At 47.6% G+C, this 24263-nt stretch overlaps 1 protein-coding gene across 1 annotated transcript in view; it reads right to left on the bottom strand.

The window, feature by feature from the left end:
• Acoxl (acyl-CoA oxidase like) overlaps positions 1 to 24263 on the bottom strand; it is a 286003-nt gene that overhangs the window by 259606 nt on the left and 2134 nt on the right. Inside the window, 6 exon segments of the mRNA XM_076833499.2 lie at positions 2915 to 2987; positions 4170 to 4256; positions 4557 to 4671; positions 9243 to 9341; positions 9808 to 9894; positions 16347 to 16430. Of these exon segments, the coding sequence (XP_076689614.1) occupies positions 2915 to 2987; positions 4170 to 4256; positions 4557 to 4671; positions 9243 to 9341; positions 9808 to 9894; positions 16347 to 16430 (545 nt within the window).

Genomic DNA, 24263 nt, shown 5'->3' on the forward strand with positions numbered 1-24263 from the left:
TCCCCAGAAAAGAAACATCATACTAATAGCAGTCAGTCCCCAAACTCTCCAGCTTTCAGTCCCTGGTATCCTTTAATTGACTTTATATCTCTCTGGAGTTGCTTATTCTCAAGATTTCACATAAACAGACTCATATAACATGTGGTTTCTGTGTCTGACTTCTTAGCATGTTTCTAAGGTTCATCTATGTTGTAGCATGTATCAGTACTTCATTGCTTTTTTATGGCTGAATAATATTTCATTGTGAGCATTTATCCGATTTGGTTTATCCATTCAGAAATTGATGGATATTTGAGTTGTTTCCACTTTGGGGCTATTATGAATAATGATGTTATGAATGTTTGTGCACACATCTATTTTTTAGTATCATGCTAACAATATATATATATATGTGTGTGTATGTAGAACTGCTGGGTCATCTGATAACTTTGAAACTATTGAGGAGCTGCCAAATGATTTTTCCAAACCTGTGATAACACATTACATCACTGCCAGTCAGGCATGATGGTTTTGCTTCCCCCGCATCCTCACCAACACTTAGTGTTATCTGTCTCGTTTACCATAGCCATCCTAGTGCTGTGGATGGTATTTCATCATGATTTTGATTCACATTCTTCTGATGACAATGGTGTTGAGTATTTTTCCATTATTAGTACTCTATATGCATTTTTTAGAGAAATGTCTTTTCAGATGTTTGCATGCTTTTTAATTAGGTTATTTGCCATTCTATTATTTAATTATAATAGTTATTTTTATATTCTGTATACTATGTCCTAATGAAATATTTTACAAATATTCTTCCCTATTCTCTAGATTGTTTTCTGCTTTCTTCATAGTACACTTTGATATACACGAGTCTTTTTTTTAATTTTGATAAAGTCTAATTTATTTTTTTTATTTTTAATAAATTTATTTATTTATTTTTTGGTGAGCTATCCTTCCAGTGTCATTCCCCTGAACCAAGATCATAAAAATTCACACCTGTGATCTCTTTTAAGAGTTGTGTAGTTTTAACTCTTACATTTAGGTATGTGACCATTTTGAGTCAGCTTCTGGATATGGTGTGAGGTAGGGGTCCAACTCATGCTTTTGCATCTGGTATCCAGTTGTACCAGTACCAGTTGCTGAAGACTTTTCTCTCCTCACTAAATTGTTTTGGCACCCTATGTGAATATTAATTTGCCATAAATGTGAGGACATATTTTAAGACTCTTTCTTTCATTGTTCAAAATACCAGTCTTGATTACAATGGCACTGTTCTGTTTTCCCATCATAAGTGAGTCCTCCTATTTTTGACTGATCAAGATTGTTTTGACTATTCTGGACTTCTTATATTTTCTTACGAATTTTAGAATCACTTTTTCAATTCCTGCAAAACAAATCTGGGATTTTGATAGGGATTGTACTGATTCCATACATCTATTTACTGGCCCACTTTTTAATCAAGTGATAAACCAAGATCCCAAATGTGGGGCTCCTCCTCAAAACTCAAACTCTTGCCACACGCTGTCCTATAGCATTTAGGGGCATTTTAAATACCCATAAAATTATGTTAAATTCAAATATTGCTTATCAAAGAAAGACTATAAATCCTCATATCTTCTACAAATACTGTAGCTCATGATCATTTTTCTTTCTTGTGAAGTTAGCCTTTCTGATCTCTAAGGCACTCCCCGGCCTCTGGGGGATGGGCCAAGCCACCAAGGTCTCATCAGAGTGGTGGGACACAGGGATCTTCCCTCCTTCCCGTCCTCCAAAGTGGGGTGGTGCTGACAGGTGCCTGGAGATGTACAGACACCTCCAGAGGATGCTGGTGGTCCTTAGACCTGCTGTCATGGGCACTGGTGGCCCCTGAGAGGATCTGGGGGGTCTTTGGTATCCACCAGTATAACTGCAACAATTCTTTAGTTGTCTCCATTCTATTTCCTCCCAGTTCATGGCAGAGAGCAAACAAAATTTGGTTCTTCTAAGTTTGTTTCCCACACAATTTTCTTAAACTTTTGGCATCTACTACCATATTTATCTGCTGACAAGAACTAGCAGGCAGCAAAAAGGAGTAAAGTGTTCAAGGAAAATCCACAGGCAGCCAGGGAGACAGCTGCTTATCCACACACCGACTGTTGGCTTTGTCAGAGACCCAAATATGATGGTGGCTCAGGACTTTCATAGGATAAGGAAAATTCTGCTGAGAAAGTTAAAAGTAATTGGTGCTTCTAGCCTCGGGGGGTGGGGGAAGCATCATTAACCAACCTCTGAACCTTCATCTCTAGAATGCACCTGAGAAAGCAGCCTTCAGCTCACTGTTGAATTCACCTTGACCTCACTGTAAGGTACTGGGAAGTGAGCACCTTGAACTCATCCCTCCAGGAAGCAGTGGTCTTAACAGCCTCCCAAGATGAAAGACAATGCCTGAACGCTCACAACCCACAAAAGATGGGGACAGCACCAATCAGTGTACGAAGTGGGGAATGGAACAATCTAAGTGCCCAACAGTAAGGGATTCGATGACAAAACTTACAGACCATTTATTTAACAGACTGCATGGTGTTGTTAAAAATGATAATGCCTAAGTGTGTTTATTGTTACATTAAAATATTTGTAAAATAATGTTAAATGGAAATTGTAAGTCTTAAAAAAAGATAGCATCCTCATTTGGTAAAAATTTCATTTGGTAAAATCTGACATATCTCTCTAGATCTGTTGATGTGTTAGAAAGTTCAGAGAGACACATTGGAGTGTGACAATCATTGTATCTGGGCAACAACAAGTTGGATCATTTTAATTGATTTCTATTTGTTTCTTTGCCTTTTCCAGTGAGTTATCGATAGCTTGTCAGGGAGGCTGGGGGAAGACAGGCCTCGCTTGGGAGAAGAGCAAGATCATCTGCAGAGTTGCTGAGAAGAAAACCACTCACTTATCCAGCAGGTTCTCCCTGGGTACCCGAACCTTGTTGAAGATTAAGATCCCATTATCCACACCGTGCAGACCTGGAGAATAGAAATGAAAGCAGCTGCAAGGAATCCAGGTATCAGCCATGTTGGCCCTGCCCCTTCCCAAGCCTTCACTCCAGAACTATTGATGCTCTTGGGTTGGGCTGAGGGGTGAGGATGTGGTCTATCTGTCTCCTGAGCCCACCCAGCCCACTCCCCCACAAGTACAGAGGACAGTGAGTGTGTTTTTCCTTCTGTGCAGCCTGCCAGCTCCCAGGCTCAGGCTGTGGGCAGGTCCCCACCAGAACCTTCCAGCAGTAACAGTGGTTCTCAAAGGGAGAGTTCTAGGCAAGGAACGGACAGGAAGGCAAGATGGTGGGCCAGCTTGCTCTCCCAGGAATGCAGAACCACAGGGCTCCTGCCTCCAGGGCCTCATCTTCAGCGTGCAGGGGGAACTGATGAAAGCAAATGCCACAAGACAAGGGAAATGGCCACAAGGACATGGGAGGGGGGCAGTGTCCCAAAGTCTGCCAGACCTACTTCCTAATGGCACCTGTGGTCAGACGCTAGGGTCTATGTGTTGCTCAAAAAAAATCTTAGGGAGATTTAATCTGGAGGCAAAAATGCCTTCTTTCATAAAAGATTTTATTCGAACCTCACCCCTTGACAAGGACACGGTACATTTTGGAGCTTACAAGGAAACCAGGCCGACCTTCTGCAGTTGCCAGTGTTTTCAACGTCTGGAGAGACCTTGTAAGAGCTCGGCCCACTCTCTGCTCTCGGCAACACATGATGCACAAGGTCCTTTCCAGGGGCCAGGGCCAGCCAGGGCCCGGTCACCCAGCAAACCCAACCTAGCAAACCCACCTGCAGCCCAGCCCTGCCTCTGCGGGAATGGTTGGTTTTGCTCCCTTGGGGATGAAACTCTATCCTTCCCCCAGGGATGACCTTCTCCCTCCTCTCTCCCCACTCTCTTCTCTTGTTTTCTTTCACTCTCATACTCCTTTCTTAGCAGACTAATGCTCTGTGCCAGTCTCAGGCATCATCAAGGGGCTGTGGGCATAAACACCACAGTGCCCTAAGGGGCGAGAGAGAGCGGGCATAGAGCCTGCCCTCTGAGTGCCCAAGTCTTAAAGAGACAGAGAAGATGGACAGCGTCCAGTAGCTGCCTTGCTCCTAGGAAATTCCAGAAGCTGGGAGGGATGAGGCCTGGTTTGGCCTGCCTTCCCTGGGACTCACCTTCCTTGTGCATCATATCAATAGCTGTCACTCCTGGGTACAAGCCTCCATTCTCATCCCGGATGGGAACGATGAAACAGTGGGGCCCTGAGGGAGGCAACAGAGACCCTTAAGAAACTCCCGAAAGATGTGAGTAGAGTTTGACGCACTTCCTGAGATGGGGTGAAATTCTTTTGATCCTGGAATTCCTTCAGTTCTGCACTGTGCACTGCACACGATAGGGAATGACATCAGAACATAAGGATAAATTCATCATCATTTCCACCTAGGAGATGATGTTGGTACTGAAGATAGAAACAGCCCTGCAAAGTGGTGTTCCAAGTAAAGTACTCGCTGGGAAAGAGAGACAGTACAGCAAATCCTCTGGTTCCCATGTCAGTGACAAACCTTGTGAACTTCCGTTGATGATGAGCTGGGCAAAGACGGCTGCGTAGTTCCCGCCCATGGCGTTCCCGATGTACATCTTCTGGGCGTTTTCACACGGTGTGTGGATGACAAACTCCTGCAGAGAGAGAGGGAGCCACGGAGTGTTCCCTCCACACGGCCCGTTTCAGCTCCTGAGCTCAGTGCAGAGAACACTGTGACAACAGACCCACTCGGACACTTCACAGACCAAGGCAGCTGGCTCCACCTGGCAAAGCCAAGGCCACCAGCCATGCCAGAGCTCAGACTCATCAAGATGAGTTTTCAGGGCATGACCCCCCCAGCAGAGCAAGTGCCCAGGTTTCATCCCTCACCCCTTCCTGGTCTCTCTTACTGATGCCATCAAGCCGAGTCTGCCTGGTTTTAACGTATCGAGTCCTTCCTAATGATCAGCGTCTCTCTCTCTAGACTAGTTCCTACTGAGGTTTTAGCTTTTGAGTAAAATAATTCAACACCCCACCTGGGAGGTCCTGATGAAAGAAGGAGCCATCCAAGGATCCGGAGCCCCACATCTGTGGGCTTCATCTTGTCCTTATCCCTTCTGGGCAAGGCTCTTGGTTCTCTGCCCTCTACTGTTCAAAGGCCTGGGCCGACCCTGCATCCCTGGCATGGGCCTTTGTTTAAACAGCACCCAACCAGCTAACTGGAGGCCAACACTGTGCCTGGGTGCAGACCAGACACACAGGCAACTGTGACCTAGTCCCTCCATTGCTTAGAATAGCAGCCTGAACAATTTTTATTTCTATGAGAAAAGAATCATTTGGACAGATGGATCCAGAACCTGCTCTGCATTTTTCCAGCCAATGAATATTAAGCAAATGTTGCCCAAAAGCTTCTCACACCCAAGACCTTAAAACAGAAGTGCCCATCAATGGGTCTCTCTCCATGTCATGAGGAAAAGGATCTTAAAACGTGCCACACAGTCTGCCACCATGACCTGCCCACGATTCCAGCACCAGTGTCACTGGGTCGAGGCAGGGAGGAAACGCAGGTATTTGTTTTCAACTTCTGCTCAGAACTCAGTCTTCTATCTCTGACTCTCTGGAAGCCTGAACAGGGATCCCCGTGAAAATGTCACCCTTCGCCCTTGGCCTTCCCCACCCTTGCTCGCCACATGGGTCACCCTCCAATCTCTCGCCAAGGAGAGGGCCACACTGTCAGCTTTGGGCACAGGGCGCCTGCGATGGGTCAGGGAGCCCAGGGGAAGTGACAGAGGGGGAACTGCACATTTAATTGGAGCTGACAATACTGAAGAGGGCTGAACTAAACCGACGAGCTATTGATCACGCAAGGATGATCTCAGATTTCAGATTATTAAGTATATAGACTGCACTTTGCCTCAGGCCAAGAAACACAGTCTTAAGGCCTAAGAAAACACTTTCTGACATCGGTTTGTACGGGGAAACTTCTAACATGTGCAAGGGCTTTCCAGAAACATAAATGGACAAGCTGAGTCTTTTCAAGAAAAGTCTCTGGAGGCTGCCCTTGTCTTATCTGGCCAGCCAGGAGTCCTCACAAAGAAGAGGCGCTAGGCCGGGGGCAGTGGGAAGAACAGCAAAGCAACCTGTGTGGTGGGGGTACCTGCCCGTGGGGGAGTAAGGGAAGGAGCAGAGGAAACCCTGGCCTGGCAGAGAAGGTCTGGTGGGACGGGGAAGAGGGCAGGAGGCCACCGTCCCATAAACATTTGGCACACCCCGAGAAGGAGGTTTGTCACTTCTGGCAAGATGCTTGATGTGGAAAATTTACATCAGCCAAAATGCTGGCGTTAAAACTGGATCTAAATAACACACACCATGTGTGCCGGTTGCTAGTATAACTATTTGTTGAAGGCCAGCAAAATGGCCAAGCACTAAAAATATAAAAAATAAAAAATAAATAACTGCTTTGGGCAGAGAGCTCATAACCTCATTTATTTTTTCCAGTGAACACAGAGTATAAAAATAAAATTTTCTCTACCTCTTAACTGTCCATACCACTAGCCCATCCACACATACCCCCCAAAACTAACTAAATAAATAAACAAGCAGAAGAACCAACTCATAGGAGTGAGTCACCAGAATGTGAGAGCTTCCCGGGCCCTGGAGGGAGGGAGGCTCCTGGCATGGCCTGGCATTTCAGAAGGGAAACGAAGGAGGAACGAGACCCAATGAAGTGCGAAGCCACCCTCCGCCACACCAGCTGCCAGTGGGGTGCGTCTGAGACGGGCTGTTCTTGTCCCATAGAGATGAGCACACACCAAATTTTCTGCATCGTAACTGCGACTCCACACCTCCTCTATCACAAAGCAGCAGCTGCTGAAGTCACCAGGTAGCAAGGTCATTTATGCTGCGTTGGGAAAATGGGTCCAATGTAGGAAATTGTTTTTTTGGGAAAAAATAATTGTAAAGAGAAACAAATAAATAACAATTGTGGGTGGTTTTCCTCCCCCATTAATGACAGCAAGGCGACCTGGATACTGCTGCTTGGGGAAGGAAGAAATTGGCCCAAAACCAAAAGATGTAGGTCAGTGAGCCGTCACCAGCAGAAGTCACACTGTGAAGCACAGTGAGACTCTCTTGTTAACTGCATCTGAGACTCTCTTGTTAACTGCATCTGAGACTCTCTTGTTAACTGCATGACCCTAGTCAGTTCCTGAAGCTCCCTGAGCCTCAGTTTCCTCACCTTTCTATATGATTGAGGACATTCGACACAATGAAACACAGAGTGCTTAGTGTCACCTTAGCACATGCATGCTCCATGGACGGGAGCCTCTGAATGTCATGATTGGGGGCAGGTGCTGGACGGAACACAGAGAGCCCCGCAGAGGCAGCTGGACACAGCACCGCACAGCCGGGTGCTCTGTGAACAGCAGCGCTCACTCCTGCTCTTCCCATGACCTTGGACATCACCGGCTACTGCAGAGAATGAACATCAAGGGGAGGGAAAGCAGAGCACCCTCCATACAGCTGTTGCCTGGATGTCATCCTACATGGTGGCCACTTCCAAGCAGCACTTGTGGGCCAGGCACTGTGGTGCACACCTGTCATCTCAGGGACTCGGGAGGCTGAGGCAGGAGGATCACAAGTTCATGGCCAGCCTCAGCAACTTAGTAAGGCCCTAAGCAACTTAGTGAGACCCTGTCTCTAAATAAGAAGTAGAATGGGCTGCAGATGTGACTCAGCTGTAAAGCAACCCTGGGTTCAATCCCCAGCACCAAACCAAAACAAAAGAGAAGAACCAAGTAGCATTTGTGGTCAAGAAAACTCTGTAGACAAAAGTCCAGGTTCAGAAAGACATGCTTAGGGCAAAAAAGAACAGGCTGAGGGATGGACACCTGTGCCATGACCACACTGTGCTCACAACAGGCCTACACACGCAGGTTTACAAAGTCTCATTTGTAGAAAGAACTTCAAAATGTACTGCTCCCTTCAAGTAGTCCTTCGGGATACCCAATATCAAATAAGAAACTATAAAAATGGGTGAAATAAGTAAATAGTTGTTGTCTTTATTCAGGGGGAGCAGTTGCTAAAGAGGGGGTGTCTACAAAGTGGGGTCTCACACTGCAGGCTGTGACCCAGGATGGAGAGACAGATTGATATAGAGAGTCTTCACCAAAATATTCATTTCACTATTAAGAAGAAAAGGGAAAGGCAGAATAACAAAAACAAAACAAAAAAAAAAAGAACAAGAAAAGGAGAGGAGAAACATGCAGAAGGGAAAATATCAGAGTTCTTCACATTTAGTAAAAGTAGAGAAAGACTGTTTTGTGGAACCCCCAGTGGCTATACGAGCCCAGGTGACTATGAGAACACTGCTTGATACAGTTGGCCCTCCAAATCCCTGGGTTCTACCAACTATGGCTTGAAAATATTTTTAATTGTGTCTCATCTGAACATCCAGGGACATTTTTCTTTACCCCTAAACAATGCAGTTTAGCAACTCTGCACGACGTTTGCATGGTATTAGGTATCATGAGTACCCTAGAGATGACTCAAACTACACGGGAAGGTGTGCATGGGTTCTCTGCAATACCATTTCTCTAAGGCACTAGAGCATCCATGGATTTGGGCATCCATGGGGGTTCCTGGACCCAGCCCTCACGGGGACTGAGAACCACTGTGCCATCCTGGAGGACTTGACTCCTGATAAGGAACCCCGGGGACTGAGAATGCTCCTGCATTAGAGAGTAGCAAACACACACGGCTCTGAGCGTCCTCCGCCTGATGCTGCTGGGAAGGGCAGAGCAGCTGTAAGACTGTCCCTGTGGAGCCGTTCCAGCGGGTAGCCGGTGAGTGCGAGCGAGGTGCGTGGTGCCGCGTGGCATCATGCTCAGAGAGGCTGAGCTTGTGTCCACCTAAACACATAGATGCTTGTTCTGAATCCGAGCTCCTCAGCCACAGAGCAGTGTAAACCAAGTGTGACGAGTCTCTATTTCCTTCCCTTTGCTACCTGGCAAGCTCTCTGTGCAAGGTCTGGCTCCTGCAGAGGCCCCCCAACTCCACAGACTCAGTCCTGTGTCCTTAGGTCTGCCCAGTTCACCCATCTGACGACTCTGCGGAACTCGTCTCTTCACACACACAGGGTGTGAAGCTGGGCTCAGGAAGAAGGACAGTCTGGTCTGTACAGGTCACCCGCTGCCCTGAACTATGGAACATGGTACAGACTCCTCACCTGAGCTGCAAGGTCAAAGGTGGCCTCCGTCTGGATCCCTTTCACGTTGCTCCCGTGGCCCCTCTCGGTCATTGCAAACATCCCAGTGTATTGTTGCTCCTGCAGTTCAGCAGATGTGAGAAGGTGACTAGCTGGTCAGGGCCTCAACTGCAGACCTCAGACCATCAGAATGTTGGTGACAAAGGGAGAGGTAAGTTGGAGATCATTATTGCAGTGCAGCCTGATGACACCTAACGTGAGCTTACCAAGATGGTGGGATCAGCACAGTATTTAAGATAAGAGGGCAGGGGTGGTAACACAGAGGCAGAGCACTTGCCTAACGTGTAAGGCACTGGGTTCAATCCTCGGCATTGCATATAAATAAATAAAATAAAGGTCCATTGACAACTAAAAATATATTTTAAAAAAAAAGAAGATATTCTTGAAATTCTCATTGGGAACAAGAATATTGCTGACCCAAATGTTCTTTTATTTTCTTTTTCTTAAGACACACACCCATATCTAACTACTATAGATATTGGAGGCTCTTCGTGGAAGAAGCTCCCTGCTCAGGTGCACACCATACCTTGAGTGGCTGCAGCCACTGAGTAACATGTCTGGGGCTTCCAAGATTCCTCACAGCACCACCAAATAGCCAATAAATGATTCCACACTAGAAACAAGGAAAATGCAAAGCATTGTTAGCAACAGTCAGCAGTTTAATGACAATCAAACCCACTAGGCAAACTCCACCCCAGGAACCTTGAACTTGACCTAGATCCCACAGGTGAGTAGTCTCCGCGCCCTTCCTCTTCACTGCCTGGCAAGCTCCAGTGGCTCTCTGCCCGTGGGTCCCTCTCTTAGAAAGGCTGCCCCCCAACTCCACAGAGACTCAATCCTCCTTCTCGGGGCGGCCTGGTTCACCCCATCAGAAGGTGGTCACCCTTCTGAAGGTGTTTCCTGGGAAACCGGCAACTGGTATGTAGAAAAGTATCTGGAGCAATGACGCCAGATGTTGACCACCATCCACAGAGGTGAGCCCTGCCACGAGACGTCGGCAAACAGGCTGACGGGAGAGCGAGTCAGAGCAAGTCAACAGCTTGGGACAAGTCAGCATGGGCTCTGCTCCAGTTTAGTACTCGGTGCTGTGAAATCTAGATGAGTGATGTGGAGCCTGATGTGACAAATGGAGCTCACACACGCAAGCTCCCTGAGGCTCACAACACTGTGATAGACACATCCCTATGCCCACCTCACAGAGGAGGTCGCGGAGGGCCAGAGAGGGAAGCTGCAGTTCAAACGGAAGCCGCCTAATGCCTAGTCGGCATAATGTCACCATGTCTCAGCACTATCATATGGAGTGCCTTCAATGACAGCCAATGCCAGGCACCTGGCCCAGTCTTCATGAGCCCTGGAAAAGTGCTGCTGACGAGGAAGAGGAGGAGGAGAAAAGAGGGAAAACAGGGTAGGAGGGGGAAGAAGAGGCATGTGCAGCAGGACCACTTGGAGGGAGCTGGCCACTGACTACAAGGACAGAGGACTCATGGGCACAGACGCTGGCTGGCCCGTGGGTCAGCATTCTGTCCCCTCCTAGCCACATGCCCCAGTGATCCTCTAGGGGCCCTACTCCCCTGGAATAAGTCCAAATGGTTTGTGAGTGATGCTGACCCCGTCCCCAGCTTTAGGAAGAGTCTGTAGCTCAGGACTGGCTGATGGCCCATTATGCCCCTAGCACTAAGGATGGCCTCCTCAGGGATGGCCCTGTGACCTGGATGGGTCCATCCAAGGTTCCCCCCGGGGAAAGGAGCTGTCACCTGGAGGGACAGAGTCCTGGTGCTGCTGGTGGCCAGGTTGCCGTGAGCTGGCCAACACACAGGAGATGAGGAGAGGAATGAGGTGGCCCAGAGGTCCCATACACCCTGCCTGAAGCCAGCTGCCCCCAGGGCCCAGCAAGGCCCTCTTTGTTCAGGCAAGTCTAGAGTGGGCGTTAGTCTGGGATCCTTGGCACCTGGATGAGCTGCCTGCGGCCCACACACATGGTCAGCCTGGATTAACACCATCAGCTCTATGACAATGACACTAATCTCAGCTCTGTGGGATGTCACTTCATCCACTCTAAGCCAACACCAGCTAAAACACTCTGACACTGGGACAGCAAATTTCACAAATCCCATCCGATGTAGAAAGTGCCCTTCATCTGGAGAATCCCGGGGTCCTGGGAGGAGGCTTACTGCCCTGGCCGCTCAACGCACTTCCCTACAGGATCACGGAGGGCAGTCGGCATGACCCTGCTGTTGCCAGCTCAGGGAAATGACATCAAGGGTTACATGTTTTTTTCCCTAAGCCATCTTAGAAGTAAAGTTTTACAAAATATATTTTACTCAAACAACAAGAAGTTCAATCTTCCACCCCTAAATCTCTGGATGGTAGCTGACCCAGACTTCACAGTGTATTCCTCTTCTAGGTTTAATCCTTCCTCGTCTTGAGGAAGGAGAATCACAGTGTTCCCCCGCAAGTTGAAAGCTTCCATTCTCTAGCTATAGGAGGAGCCCCGACTGTCAGTTTTCAGAGAACAGCACCAGTTAACAGAGGAGGCATCTGAGAGACCCCCATCTATACCATGGATCTGAGTATGGGGTTCTCCTTCACAAAAGGTACATTCTGTGAATGGCGGGCAACCTGACCAAGCTTGGATCCCCTTGGGGGGGGGGGGTCTAAACAGGTGATTCCCAGCCTCCCAGCCTCCTGCAGAAGCTGTGGGGGGAGGGGAGAGGCATGGCCAGCCAGCTCAGCCAGTAGGAAGGTGGTAGGGGGTCCCTAGGGAGAGAACCAGAGGGATCAGGACAGATCCAGGAGACAAAGCTGAGGGCAGTGTTTGGTGGGAAACGGAAAGAGAGGACTCTGGAGACCCCTGGTCTTTAGCCAGAGTCACCAGGGGGTGGAGGCCCACCAACTGCAGTGGGCGGCTTAGAGGAGGAGCCCAGAGGAGCTGGGAGGAGATGTGAGGCCGGTAGGAGACCAGCATCCATCCAAAGTGCCCCTAAGTGGCAGTGTGTCCGTGGCTGTCATGTGTCCTGCCCCAGCAGACCTCAAGGGACAGGATGCTGAGAGGTGTATATCCTCTGAGAGAGACTGGGGCAAGCAGTAGCAAGGAGATTAAGAGGTGCCTAACGAAGGCCCTAGTCCCCACGTGTGCCCAGCCGGCCAGTTCAGAATGCCTCCACTCGGTCCTCTAAAACCTGGAGAAGGAAAGGCATCTGGTGCCGGGGGTGGGGGGGGATGACCACAGAGTGTCCAGCAAGGGCTGGCAGGAGCCTCTGGAGGACACAGTGGAGCCACCTAAGCACTGAGAGCTGCAGGAGGACAGGACCAAGGGGCCAAGGGGTGGGCCTAGCAGGCCTCTGACCCTCAGGTGGGGACCAGAAGGCAACTGGGACCAGTTAGAGCAGAGACACATGTGGGTTCCACCTCAGTCCACTCACAGAGCCCCTCCCAGGACCACTGCTGGGGAGGCTGCCAGCCACATCTCAGGGGTCACAGTCCCCACCACTCATCAAACTCCTGTGACAGGCCAGCCTGGGCATGGGGTTCCTCGTAGTATTATTGATTTAGATCTGTACGAAGCCTGTGGATGGGCCACAGCGGCACCATCTTTACAGAAGGACAGCTAAGGTACATGCACAGGTAGGAAGGCCTGGACCATGACCAGCAAGTCCTAGACACGGGGCGTGCGCCCTCGTCGTCTGGCTGCTCCCTTGTCACAGGGAGCCCTGGAGGTCCATCATATGCTCAGGAAGCTTGCCATGCCATGGCTGTGACAGGCCAGGCCCCTCCTACCCAGCATCATGACAGCGGGTCTCCCAGAGGGCCTCTGGAACCTTTGGGGACTTTCTGTCCCATGTGGGATGCACTGAAGCATGGAAAATGGCTTTTGAGACAACAGTGACCCCAGAAAGGATAGTGTTTGGACCAATTTATGTGCCCCCAAATTCCTATTTTGGATCGTTGCCCCAAGTGCGATGGTACTTGGAGCCTTAGTGTTAGACAAAGTCTAACCCTCATGGGGGCTGGTGTCCATGGGAGAAGAGGAAGAGAGACCAGAGCTGTCTCCTCCTCACACACACACAGCAAGGAGGAGGGCTCCCTGCACACCACAAGAGCCCTCGCCAGGACATGCAGTGTGGCAGCCTGGCCTTGGGCTTTCCAGAAATGTGGAAAACATGTCTTGTGGCTTAAGCCTTGGTCCGTGGCACCTTGTTAGGGCAGCCCAGCAGTCTGACAGAGAGCTGGGCGATGGAGGACGGAGAGCAGAGGAGAGCCGACGTGCAGCCAGGGAGGAAGCACTAGGCTCCTTCGGGCCTTGGAGGCCCCTGGTGCATCCACGTTTTTGGTGGAGGACTATGGAGCAGCTCCTGAGCTGGCACAGGGATGCAGAGGCCCCCGTGAAGACAGCCATTGTCCCTGGCACCTCTCTGGCCTTCCTAGCCCTTTGCTCTGGGTGGCTCTGAGCCAGCCCCAGCCCTGCCAGCACGGGGCTGCGTGAGCAGAACTGTGTTTGTCCAGGGCGCTCAGGGCAACACAGAGCCTCTGCAGGAACTCAGACTGGGGTGAGGCCCAGCTCCAGGAGTGCAGATGACTCTCGTGAGTTGATGGTGACACCAGATTGACAGCCAGCTCATATGAAAAGCAAGGGCTGCCAGCTGCTCTTGGGCTGGTGGGAACCCCTGATCCAGCCAGAGTTCATGAAAGCTGTTCCCAGCCCAGCACAGGCCCTCCTGGGCAAGCTCTCTGCCACCTGCAGGACCAGGACAGAGTCTCTGCTTCCAGGCCAGACTCAGGGCAGGGTGCACAGGTTTCTCCCACTATCTAGGACTCCAAGTTCAGGAAGCGATCTCCCACAGTGTCTGGTGTGTGGGGAATCAGTGGAGTTGATAGTAACTATTGTTAACTAAGTCATTTTTATTGTGATAAAAGACTGTAAAGCTTTTAGCCACTTTCAGTGTACAGTTCAGTGAGTCCCTTAGCAATGCTGTGCAACCATTACATTTCCAGAACTTCTCATCATCCCAGAAGGAAACTCTGGACCCAAACAGCAGTAACTCCCCAGCCTCTCTCCCCAGCCTTGCAGTCCACGTCACTTCATCTCCCCCCACCATCACCTTCCCTTCCCACACCCAGGGTTATCCAGAAGTTCATCCTATCATTTCATCACTACATGTTTTTTTTTATGCATCTGTAAAAGACTTTTTAAAAACAGCTCTAAAACCATTATCCCTCCTAAAAATATCACACAAGTCCTCTGACATCACCTGAAATGCACTCCTCAAACTTTTTCAGCTGACACGTGCTATTCCTTTGCAGTTTGCTGCTTGATCCAGGATCTAAGCGGGGGCCACCGGCTGCCCTTTGTTGCAAGGTTTCAGGTCTGCCCCCCCTGCTCATTCCAATACTCCCTGTACAACTCTGGCCCTGAGCTCACTGCAAGACCCCAAGGGGGGACAGGTAGGGGTAGGGAGGTGGGTAGCACAGGAGCCCCCAGGATGGGACCATGAGCCTGGACTGGGATCCTCAGCATTTTTGAGAGGAGGAGCTATTTGTTGTCTCTTGGTCGACTGCCCTTCTCTCTGAAGGCCACAGCCAATCCATACAGGAGGGAAGAATCACAGAGAGGCTAGCCTTTCCCCAAAAGGGGCTGATGGTGGACCCCTCCCCACAGGTCAGCATACACATATTTCTTTGTTTTCCATTCTCACCCCTAGAAAATGCCCATGTGGAACTGAAATAGCCGCCATCTTGGACTCACCACCAAGCAACCTGGCTTCCTGCCCCATCATCTGTCTTCAGGTTCTTTGTCCAGGAGACAAATCTTTCCCCTGGAGACAAAAGGACCAGGTGTCTGGACAAGGGAATTTGTTTTCAGACCCGACAGTGGCCAGAGGGGAAAGGCGGGGCCATGGGATTTAGCCTGGGATTAAGCCTCTGTGGGGATTCAGGGAGCCACGCAGGGCTACGGAGTTCCCTCTACCTGAGCTAGTCCATTCACCTCCCTTGGTGAGCTCCTCACAAAGCAGTGAGATGTCACTTTATGGCCATGGGATTGGCAAAAATGGAGAAGCCTAAGAATTCCAGGTGTGGAGAGGATGTGGACCCTGGGATTGGAGTGTATGCTTTTGACAGGGCTGAGTTGATGCAATAATACTGACATGGCCTCTAGTGTCAGGCATTCCTCTAACTAGCAAGTCCATGCCTAGTTAAATAGCTAAAGGAAGCCTGTGCCTATGTTCAACGCCAGACATGCACAAGAGTATTCACAGTGGCATTTTTCACATTAGCAAAATCCTGCAAGCAACATGAGAAAGTGAATGGATAAGTGCTATGAAATATTCATGCAAAGGAATATTATGTAGCAGCGAAAATGAACAACCTGCCCTCTCTATGTCATTCCTGCAGTAATTTAACTAAAAGATGGAGAACAGATTTGTTGTGGCTAAAGGTCAGTGGTGAGCCAGGGGATGGATACAGCTACAAAGGGATAGCACCACCAAGATTCTTTGTAATGATGAGACAGTTCTATAGATTGATTGCAGAGTGGTTACTGAATCTATTTATGGTGTCAAGTTGCATAGAACTATACACACACACTCACACACACACACAGACATACACACACACAAATGTGCATGTGAAAATTAAGGTCTGTATCCTCATTAAACAGAATTGTACCAATGTCAGTTTACCAGTTTTATGTTTGTATTATGGCTACCCAGATGTCACCATTTGGGGAGACGGGCTTCATATGATCTACTAATTTTGTAACTTTCTTTAAACATTATCATTTCAAAATACAGTTTTAATTTTCAAAATAAAATATTTTAATTTTTTTTTTTTTTTTTTTTTTACTTAAGAAGAACAGTGAGTTGCAACATTGGGATGGACCTTAGTGATGATACCTAAGTGAAGACAGAAAATCAAAAAAGGTGATGAGACTGTTTTTATAAAATTAAGATCCATGAAAATAACTCATTGCTACAACCATGATAAAGCAATAGGAAAAGAAAAGCAGAGGAAACCAGATCTTGCGCGCTGGCTAAAGGGGAAGGCAGGCTGCCGGGCCTGAGAGCTCACCTTCACGCTGGTGGCCAAGTCAGCCGTGGAAAGCACCTCCCCGATGACGAGGCCCCGATTGACAAAATTCTTCGCCTTCTCTGCCTGCAAACATGATAGAACCAATGTCAACGTTTCCTTGTGGTTTGACCTTGAAATCCCCATTGTTATAATATGTGCATGTTACGTGGGGGGGACGCGTTCTGGGGATTGAACTCGGGGGCCCTCCATCACTGTGCCACATCCCCAGCCCAATTCTGTGTTTTGTTTAGAGGCAGAGTCTCTCTGAGTAGCTTAGCACCTTGCTGTTGCTGAGGCTGGCTTTGAACTCAGGCTCTTCCTGCCTCCACCTCCCAAGGCTCTGGGACTACTGGCCTGTGCCAGCGTGCCTGGCCTGCATGTTACTTTTGCAATAAAACACAATAAAAGTCATTGTTTAAGAAGCAACCCCACACTCCACTGCAGTAAACGTTTTCCTCTTGTTTCCATGTGGCCATTAGTTTCTGAGAACATGTATGTAGGGCTCACAGACTCTTTTCTTACATAGAAGCAAGTCCACCGTGCCTGCACTGGTGACAGACACCCCTTGCTTGGGCTTTGCTTGGGCTTTGCTTGGCCTTAGCCAGGCTCGGCCTTGGCCTGGCCTGCCAGAGTTCCCTCAGCAGAGCAGGCACCCCAGAATGCACACCTAGGTGACTATGTCCATATGGAAACAGAGGACTGAAAAGGCTGGGGAACATTCTGGACTAAGGTAAAGCAATGTTCTTTGCTTTTCTAACCAGAGGCCATTTCTGGGCTTTGAGGCATTAAAACCATGAAGTCCTGGTCTTGCTTCACTGCCCTCTTTTCTTGCACAGTGGGTGAGCTTGCTCCTCCACCAGCAGGAAATGAGAGGGGCCAAGCCCCCATTGCTGGTACATTTTAACAATTCAGAGGCAACCAGCATTTCCTGAGAAGGGGGAGACGCTATGAATGGACAAACTCTAACTGCCCATTGTTGGAATGAATGCCATTTGTCCTCACTGACCAGTCCCTCTGAGATCCAGCCACAATACCATACCTGCGTGTATGTGCGTCTACTACAGTCATGCACATGTGTACATACACATATGTTGTGCATCCACATTTACATAAGCGTGCATGCCTACCTGTGCGTGGGTTGTGAACATGTACACCTATGTATGTGTGTGCGTGTGTAGACAACTGTGAATGTGTGTGTCTGTTCCTGGGTGTGCACACGTGCCTGTGTGCACAGTGACTCTCTACTACAGCCAGCCTCCCTGGATGGCTTTGTCTCCACACTGGCATAAGCTCTCTCCTCAAATGCACTCTATATTTCCCCTCCTGATGGTTTTTATGTTTCTCTCAAGCGTTATTAATTTTATCAAACAGCAACTGTCAAGATTTATGACTCTTATCATGGCTCTGACCCAATGCATCTTGTATTGATTATTTCCTAAAATAACTCCAGGCTGCACATATACCACTGCACGATTCTAGCTCGGGCTCACACTGGAGATTCGGTTACTAGTAAATAATACAAAATAACCATTGCAGATATCTGCAGATTTCTCAGAGGGCCCAAGTATCCTTTGTTGCACAGATCCTTATGGCAGTCCTAACCCCAGGTAGGAGATGGAAAAGCCCAGGCTCAAGGAAGCAAGTGACTTGTCTAACCAGCGGCCAGGTGTAACCTGCCAGGTGACAGAGCCAGGATCAGACTGACCAGGTTCCCCATCCAGATACCTCCCTACCCCTCACTGTCCTCATCATTAAGTACTCCAGGTGGCTGGGCCTCCTCACAAATCAACTCCAATTTTGCACACCAACCCTGTCCCCAGAGAGCACCTAAGGTCAACCTGCTGGGTGTCCTAGATAACTTCCTGAGAGTCGTCCTCTGCAGCGGACTTTCCTTTGCCTTAAGCCACCTACTCTGCTCAAACTTAAACCATCAGGAGTGTCTAAGTCTCTCAGAATCACCAACAGTTCACAGTTTTCTTCATATTTCATTCTCCTAATGTATACTGTCAATTGTCGAAGTATAATTTTGTCATCAGTGGTATTCAAAACTGTGGTCATTTTTACTCACCAGTATAAAATAAATTGCAAACACATTTGCTGAAGAATCAGCCCAAACTTGGCCATCTTTGAGCATCATAAATTGTTTATGCTGATTACTTCCCTTCCCCAGTCTCCACAGGAGATGGCCACCTGTGCTATTGGACCTGATGGGAAATGCCAACAGGAGTTGACTGTTAATTCTGTGATGTTGACCTAAGCGTGCATTTGGACTGATCTGTTTTCAGGAAGTCAAACCAGAGTTCCAAACCTGAGTCTAGGCTTCATTTGACAGACTGCCTGACTGGAATAGATTTTTTAAATCTTCTCCATACATAATTTCTCTCTTTTCTTCTTTCATTTCTGATGATTGGCTAGTTGTTCGTAATTAAAGAATGTTCAATATTGACAAGTTTCTCTCTCATTGAACTGGCACCACTAACTGAATTACTTATACTTGTCATAATCAATCAATAATCAACCTGTGTTTGTCTGCATCCATTCTTGCAGTATTTCTTTTGTATCAATGCTGCCTTCATTTACCCTTGCTACATTCAGTCCAAACCCAATCTCCATGTCATCATGTAAATTGGTAGCAATTTTAAATGACAATAATTCTATAAATACATGGGTAGACTACTCAAGCTTATATTTCATCCTAAATTACAGCCCATGCTATTTACACTTTTGCTTAATAAATTCAGTCTCGAACAGAAGGAAGATCAAGTTTTTCCTTAAGTATTTCTCTTTAGAGCACTCAATGTAGCAGAACTCTGTGATTTAGTATTCTGTTACAAAATCTGCAAAAATTTTGGTTTTCTAAACCCCCAGAGTCCCTAAAAGACATATATACTTCCTCAGTGAAAACCAATGTGATTCGGAACTGGTTGGGTGTGGTTATCTGAGCTGCCTTCCTCTGATGTCAGAAGTCCCCATGGATCCCTTTGTACGGGTGGGTAACCTGGGTTAAGTGCCCAGCCAAGAGTCCTGAGCAGAGTTTTCTTATCTTCATTTTCTAATATGAGTCTCCAAACTGGCGTACTTGCTTCTCCTAATTTCTGTTTCAATTTTTAGTTATAGATTCAGTCTTACTGAATCTATATCCTTTGTGAGAATGATCCGCAAATGATTTTATAAAGAGGAAAAAGTCAGAGTAAAATGCACAGATTAGTGGGTTTCAGGATCCAGGTGAGGCTCTTGATTTCTGAGCTCATCATTTCTAACCCTCCACAAGATTCCCCTCTCCTCTCCCCATGGCCATCTTGTGCCTGGACTATTATAACAGCCTCCCAGCTGGACTCTGCCCCCACCCTGCCCCAAATATCAGGCACTAGGATCTTTCATTATTGTTGTTGTTCTTGTTGTTATTGTAAAATTTCATCTAGATACAAGCTTTGCTAAATAAATAAACTGCAGATATTTTTCCTACATTGCAAATGCCTTTTTATTTCTTTAATGATTTCTTTTGATGGATATCAGCTTTTAATTGTTAATGAAAGTCAATTTGTCACTTTTTGGCTTGTGCATATCTGATGTTTTTCACAGAAGGAGTCTTCTCTAATGGACCTAGCCTGTCCTAAAGTCACAAGGACATTTTCCTTTGTTCTTCTACAAATATTGTAATTTTGGAATTTGTGCTTAGGCAGATAATACACCCCAAGGACTATTGTGTATAGTGTGAGGAAGGGATAAAGGGTAACTTTTTTTCTATATGCTTATCTAGTTGTTCCAATACCATTTATTACAAAGACATTTCTTACCCCATAGAGATATTAGTTACCCCATCAACTAATTATAAATATTTGAGTTACTTTCAAGGACTCTCCACTTCTGTGTCCTTGATCTCTTTGTCTATCCAAATCAATACCATATACTTTTGAGTATTAGCTTTTGAAATCATGTAATGAGAGTCTTCCAACTTCATCCTGTGTCAGAATTAGTTCAAATATCCTAGGTACTTTGCATTTCCATAGGTTGTTGGAACAATCTGTAACTTTTGATGAAGGCATTATAGTCTTTTTAAAATCAGCATCATGGTGTGTCTCTTTCCTCCCTCCATCCTCCATGATGAAAATCTCCAGTGACCTCATTTGCCATTGCAAGAAATCTAAGCCTGTCAGCGTGGCCTCCACATCTGGCTCTTGTCCCCTGGTGGATTCTGGGCGTCTCAGGTAGGGTATCCTACCTCCATGCCCAGAATTCTGGAAGTATTTGGAAGCAAAGGCAGTAGCCATGTACTTCTCTTGAGGGGCCTGTGACTATTCCAAGAAAACCCAGTACAAGACTGGTAAGAGGTGGTGTCCCTGTGGCTCTAAGGGTACTTTTCATTTTGTAACAACATGATTTCAGCATTCTGACATATAGCATTTTCCAAATTCTCATCTCAAATTTAATATCTCTTTTCTTAGCAACATATGCTTCCTACCAAATACCTAACTACTTGGGAAACTTTTCTAATTATTAGTGTAATCACAGGATTGATTTGAAAAGCATATAATGTCATTATTATATTGACAGCATCTAATAGTGAATATATCCTATTGATATGACCAGTTTGATGTGTGAGTTTAGTTTTTTGTTAGTGGAAACTACAGCATTTTCCATTAATTTTAATGCCATGAGAAAATGCTGTCCCAGTTATTATTTCCCTTTGTGAAAGATGAATTATGGCTATTTAAGAACTGTTTGGTCAGGCGATGTCACCGGGAGTCACCCAGCACTCATATGTGCCCAAGCACAGTCTGAACATTCACTTGTGATGTGCCTTCACGCCTCTCTTCAGCACTTCAAGGTAAGTGCTGTCAGCATCCACAATTCACAGAGGAAGAAACTGAGAATTGGAGAAGTGAGAAATGTGCCTCAGGCCACAGCCTCTCAGTGAAGGAGCCAGTCATGAGCCCTTGTTGAACTGATTCCAAAATCAGAAACCTGAAACCATCCCAAAATGGTGAGAAAATTATTCTGTGACCACTCCATTTGGGTGAGAAAACAGATTGCATATGCAATCCTGCTACCAGTTACGTTTGGGGTGTGTGTGTGTGTGTGTGTGTGTGTGTGTGTGTGTGTTTGCCTATATGTAGTTTTGACTTTCCTATAGTGAACAGGTATCACCTGGATAATGAGGAATTTTTCAGCATTTCTCCCAGTGAGGGTTTGCCAATCTTGGTATCTTGTCCATCTGTAGCTGACACTTCTCCAAATCTCATGGCATCAGTGGAAGGCAGAGAAACAGACTTGGAAACAGGTAAGAACCAAGGTGGTTCCAGTGCCAGGAACTGGGGGAAACAGCACGGAGGTGCTTCGGGGCCCAGAGGCCAGGACCTGTGCCTGCTTCTCTATGCATGATTCTCCCTGCCTGCTCAGTGGCCCCGCTCAGGTCAGATGCCCAAGTCCAAGCTTCATCCTTTGTCAGAGATGGAGCCGCTGGGAACCACCAATGCTATCCACATGCCACGTTTGGATGGCCATAAATGACAACACCTTGTCCTCACCCTTGAAGTCAGACTGGCCTCTCCCCAGGTACCATCATTAGGGCAACCTCCTCCATCACACACGCGAGGTTGCCACTGAGCTCTGAGCAGCCTGCTGTGCTCAGTGTCCACCTGACTGGCCCCGCTAGGCTGTCTTTGCCCCTTCCTTGGCCATCACCCTGTGGCTGATTTGAACCAGCCCTGGCCCAGCAAATCCTAGACCCTTGGAAACAGGGACGGTCTCCTATTTATCTCAAGTTGGAGGCCTCTGCTCTTTCCGCACCTCAACAGAAGGCCAGGCGGGGTAGATCTTGGCCACCCAGGTCTGTGCAGATCTGGTTTGAATCCTGCCCTGCTCCCTTGCTCTTTAGCTCTTGAGCTACGTTCTCTCTCTAGGCATTACCCAGGCCTGGAAACTGGAGGGTCACACTTACTCGTGGATTTACCAGGGGGTTTAGATACTGGGTGCCAAATGCCTGCCAGCCCTGTTTTACTTCTCTGGCTCCTGCCCAGTCTCCTCTCTGGTCCTTCTCATCACCAGACAAGCTCAGTCCTCGAGCCTCCTCTCCTCCATCACCACACACACCTTGGGGACCCACCCAGCCTCACAGCTCTAACTCATCCCATGCCCTTGACCTCCCACGCTCCTCAAGCTGTTGGTCACATCCCAGGGTTAACTCCTGACTTAACCTCAGATCTGCTTGGATGGCCCCACTTTGGTGGACAATACCCTGTCCTTCTCGTTGCTCAGACAAAACACCACAGAACCAACGTGCCGTTCTTCTCTCCCACTCTCTCACATCCATCACTCAACAGATCCCACTGCTTTTCCTCCAGCAGCCTCTAACTCAGCCATGTCCATCACCCTGACTGGCCAGTCTGGTCCCAGCCAGTACCACCTTGGTCCTAGGTGACTGAAAAACCCTCTCAATTCATCTTTGTGTGCAGACCTGCCCTCATAGAGTCAGCAGCAGCCGGGGGATCCTGGAGAAATGTCAAATCATATCCTGCTCCACCGGGTCCCTCCAAGCCTCCCATTTCAGCCGCTCCAAAGAAACCTCTTATAAAGCACCTCGAGTTCCAGCTCCCCGCCACCTCCCAGGCCCATCACCCCCTACTCTGCTCCCGCCACAGTGCTCTGTTGCTCCATCAACAAGCCCAGGACCCTCCCGCCTGCCCTCAGGCCCTCGTATCTGCTGTTCCCTCCACCTGGATGCTATTCCCATGACACCCACCTAGTTCACTCCCCATCCCCTTAGGCATCTTCACCTAACCATGGAGCACCTCCGTCTCTCCAACTCTCCCAGCATCTCTAGATTCTTGATTTTTAAAAAATGTTTTCAACATATACATAACATAAAATTTATTATTTCCATCTATTGTTTTCAGTACCAGGAATTAAACCCAGAAGGGGCAGAATTCTACCACTGAGCTACAATCCCAGCCCTTTTTTTTTTTTTTTTAAAGAAGGGTCTTGCTAAGTTGTTGAGACTGGCCTTCAACTTGCAATCCTCCTGCCTTGGCCTCCTGAGTATTGGGATTACAGGTGTGTACCACACTCCACTTATGTCAACCATTTTGAGCATACAGTTCTGTGGTGCTAAGTACAACACGCAACCATCACCAGCTTAGAACTTCTTCATCTTTCCACGATGAAACTCTGCACCCATTAAATAATAACTCTCCATTCTCATTTCCCCTCAGAACCTGGAAATGGCCTCTCTGCTTTCTGTCCCATGAATTTGACGACTGTAGATACTTCAAACAGATAGAATCCTACAGCATTCGTCCTCTTGTGACTAGCTTATTGCCCTTAGTATAAGGTCTTCAAGATTCATCCATGTTGTAGCAGGCATCAAATTTTTCTTCTTCTTAAGGCCAAACAATGTCCACTGTATGTCTGTATACACCATATTCAGTTCATCCATGCATCTGTTGATAGACAATTCTGTTGTTTCCATCTTTGGGCCATTGTGAATAATGCTACTGTTCACATGGTAATACAAATATCAGTTTGAGTCCCTAATTTTATTCTTTGGGATATGTACCAATAAATGGAATGTCTGGGTCATCAGCAATTGTGCCTTTAATTGTTTAAGGAAATGCCACATTGTCTTGCCCAGAGGCTACACTGTTTCTAGTTCCACCAAGGCACTGGCAATGTGCCAGGGTCCCAGTTAGCCACATCCTCTCCAACCCTTGCTGGCCGCCGCTGCTGCTGCTATTACTTCCTTACACTGCCGTCCTAATGGGTGTGGGTGGTATCTCCTCGTGGTCATCATTTGTATTTCCCTAATGATCTGTGATGTTGAGCACCATTTCGTGTGTTTATTGGTCGTTTGTACATCTGCACTGCAGGAATCTCTCTTCAAGTCCTTTGACTGTTTTGTTGCCCTTGTTGAGTTGTAGG

This window comes from Callospermophilus lateralis, chromosome 14 (assembly GCF_048772815.1).
Source record: "Callospermophilus lateralis isolate mCalLat2 chromosome 14, mCalLat2.hap1, whole genome shotgun sequence".
NCBI classification, from domain to species: Eukaryota; Metazoa; Chordata; class Mammalia; order Rodentia; family Sciuridae; genus Callospermophilus; species Callospermophilus lateralis.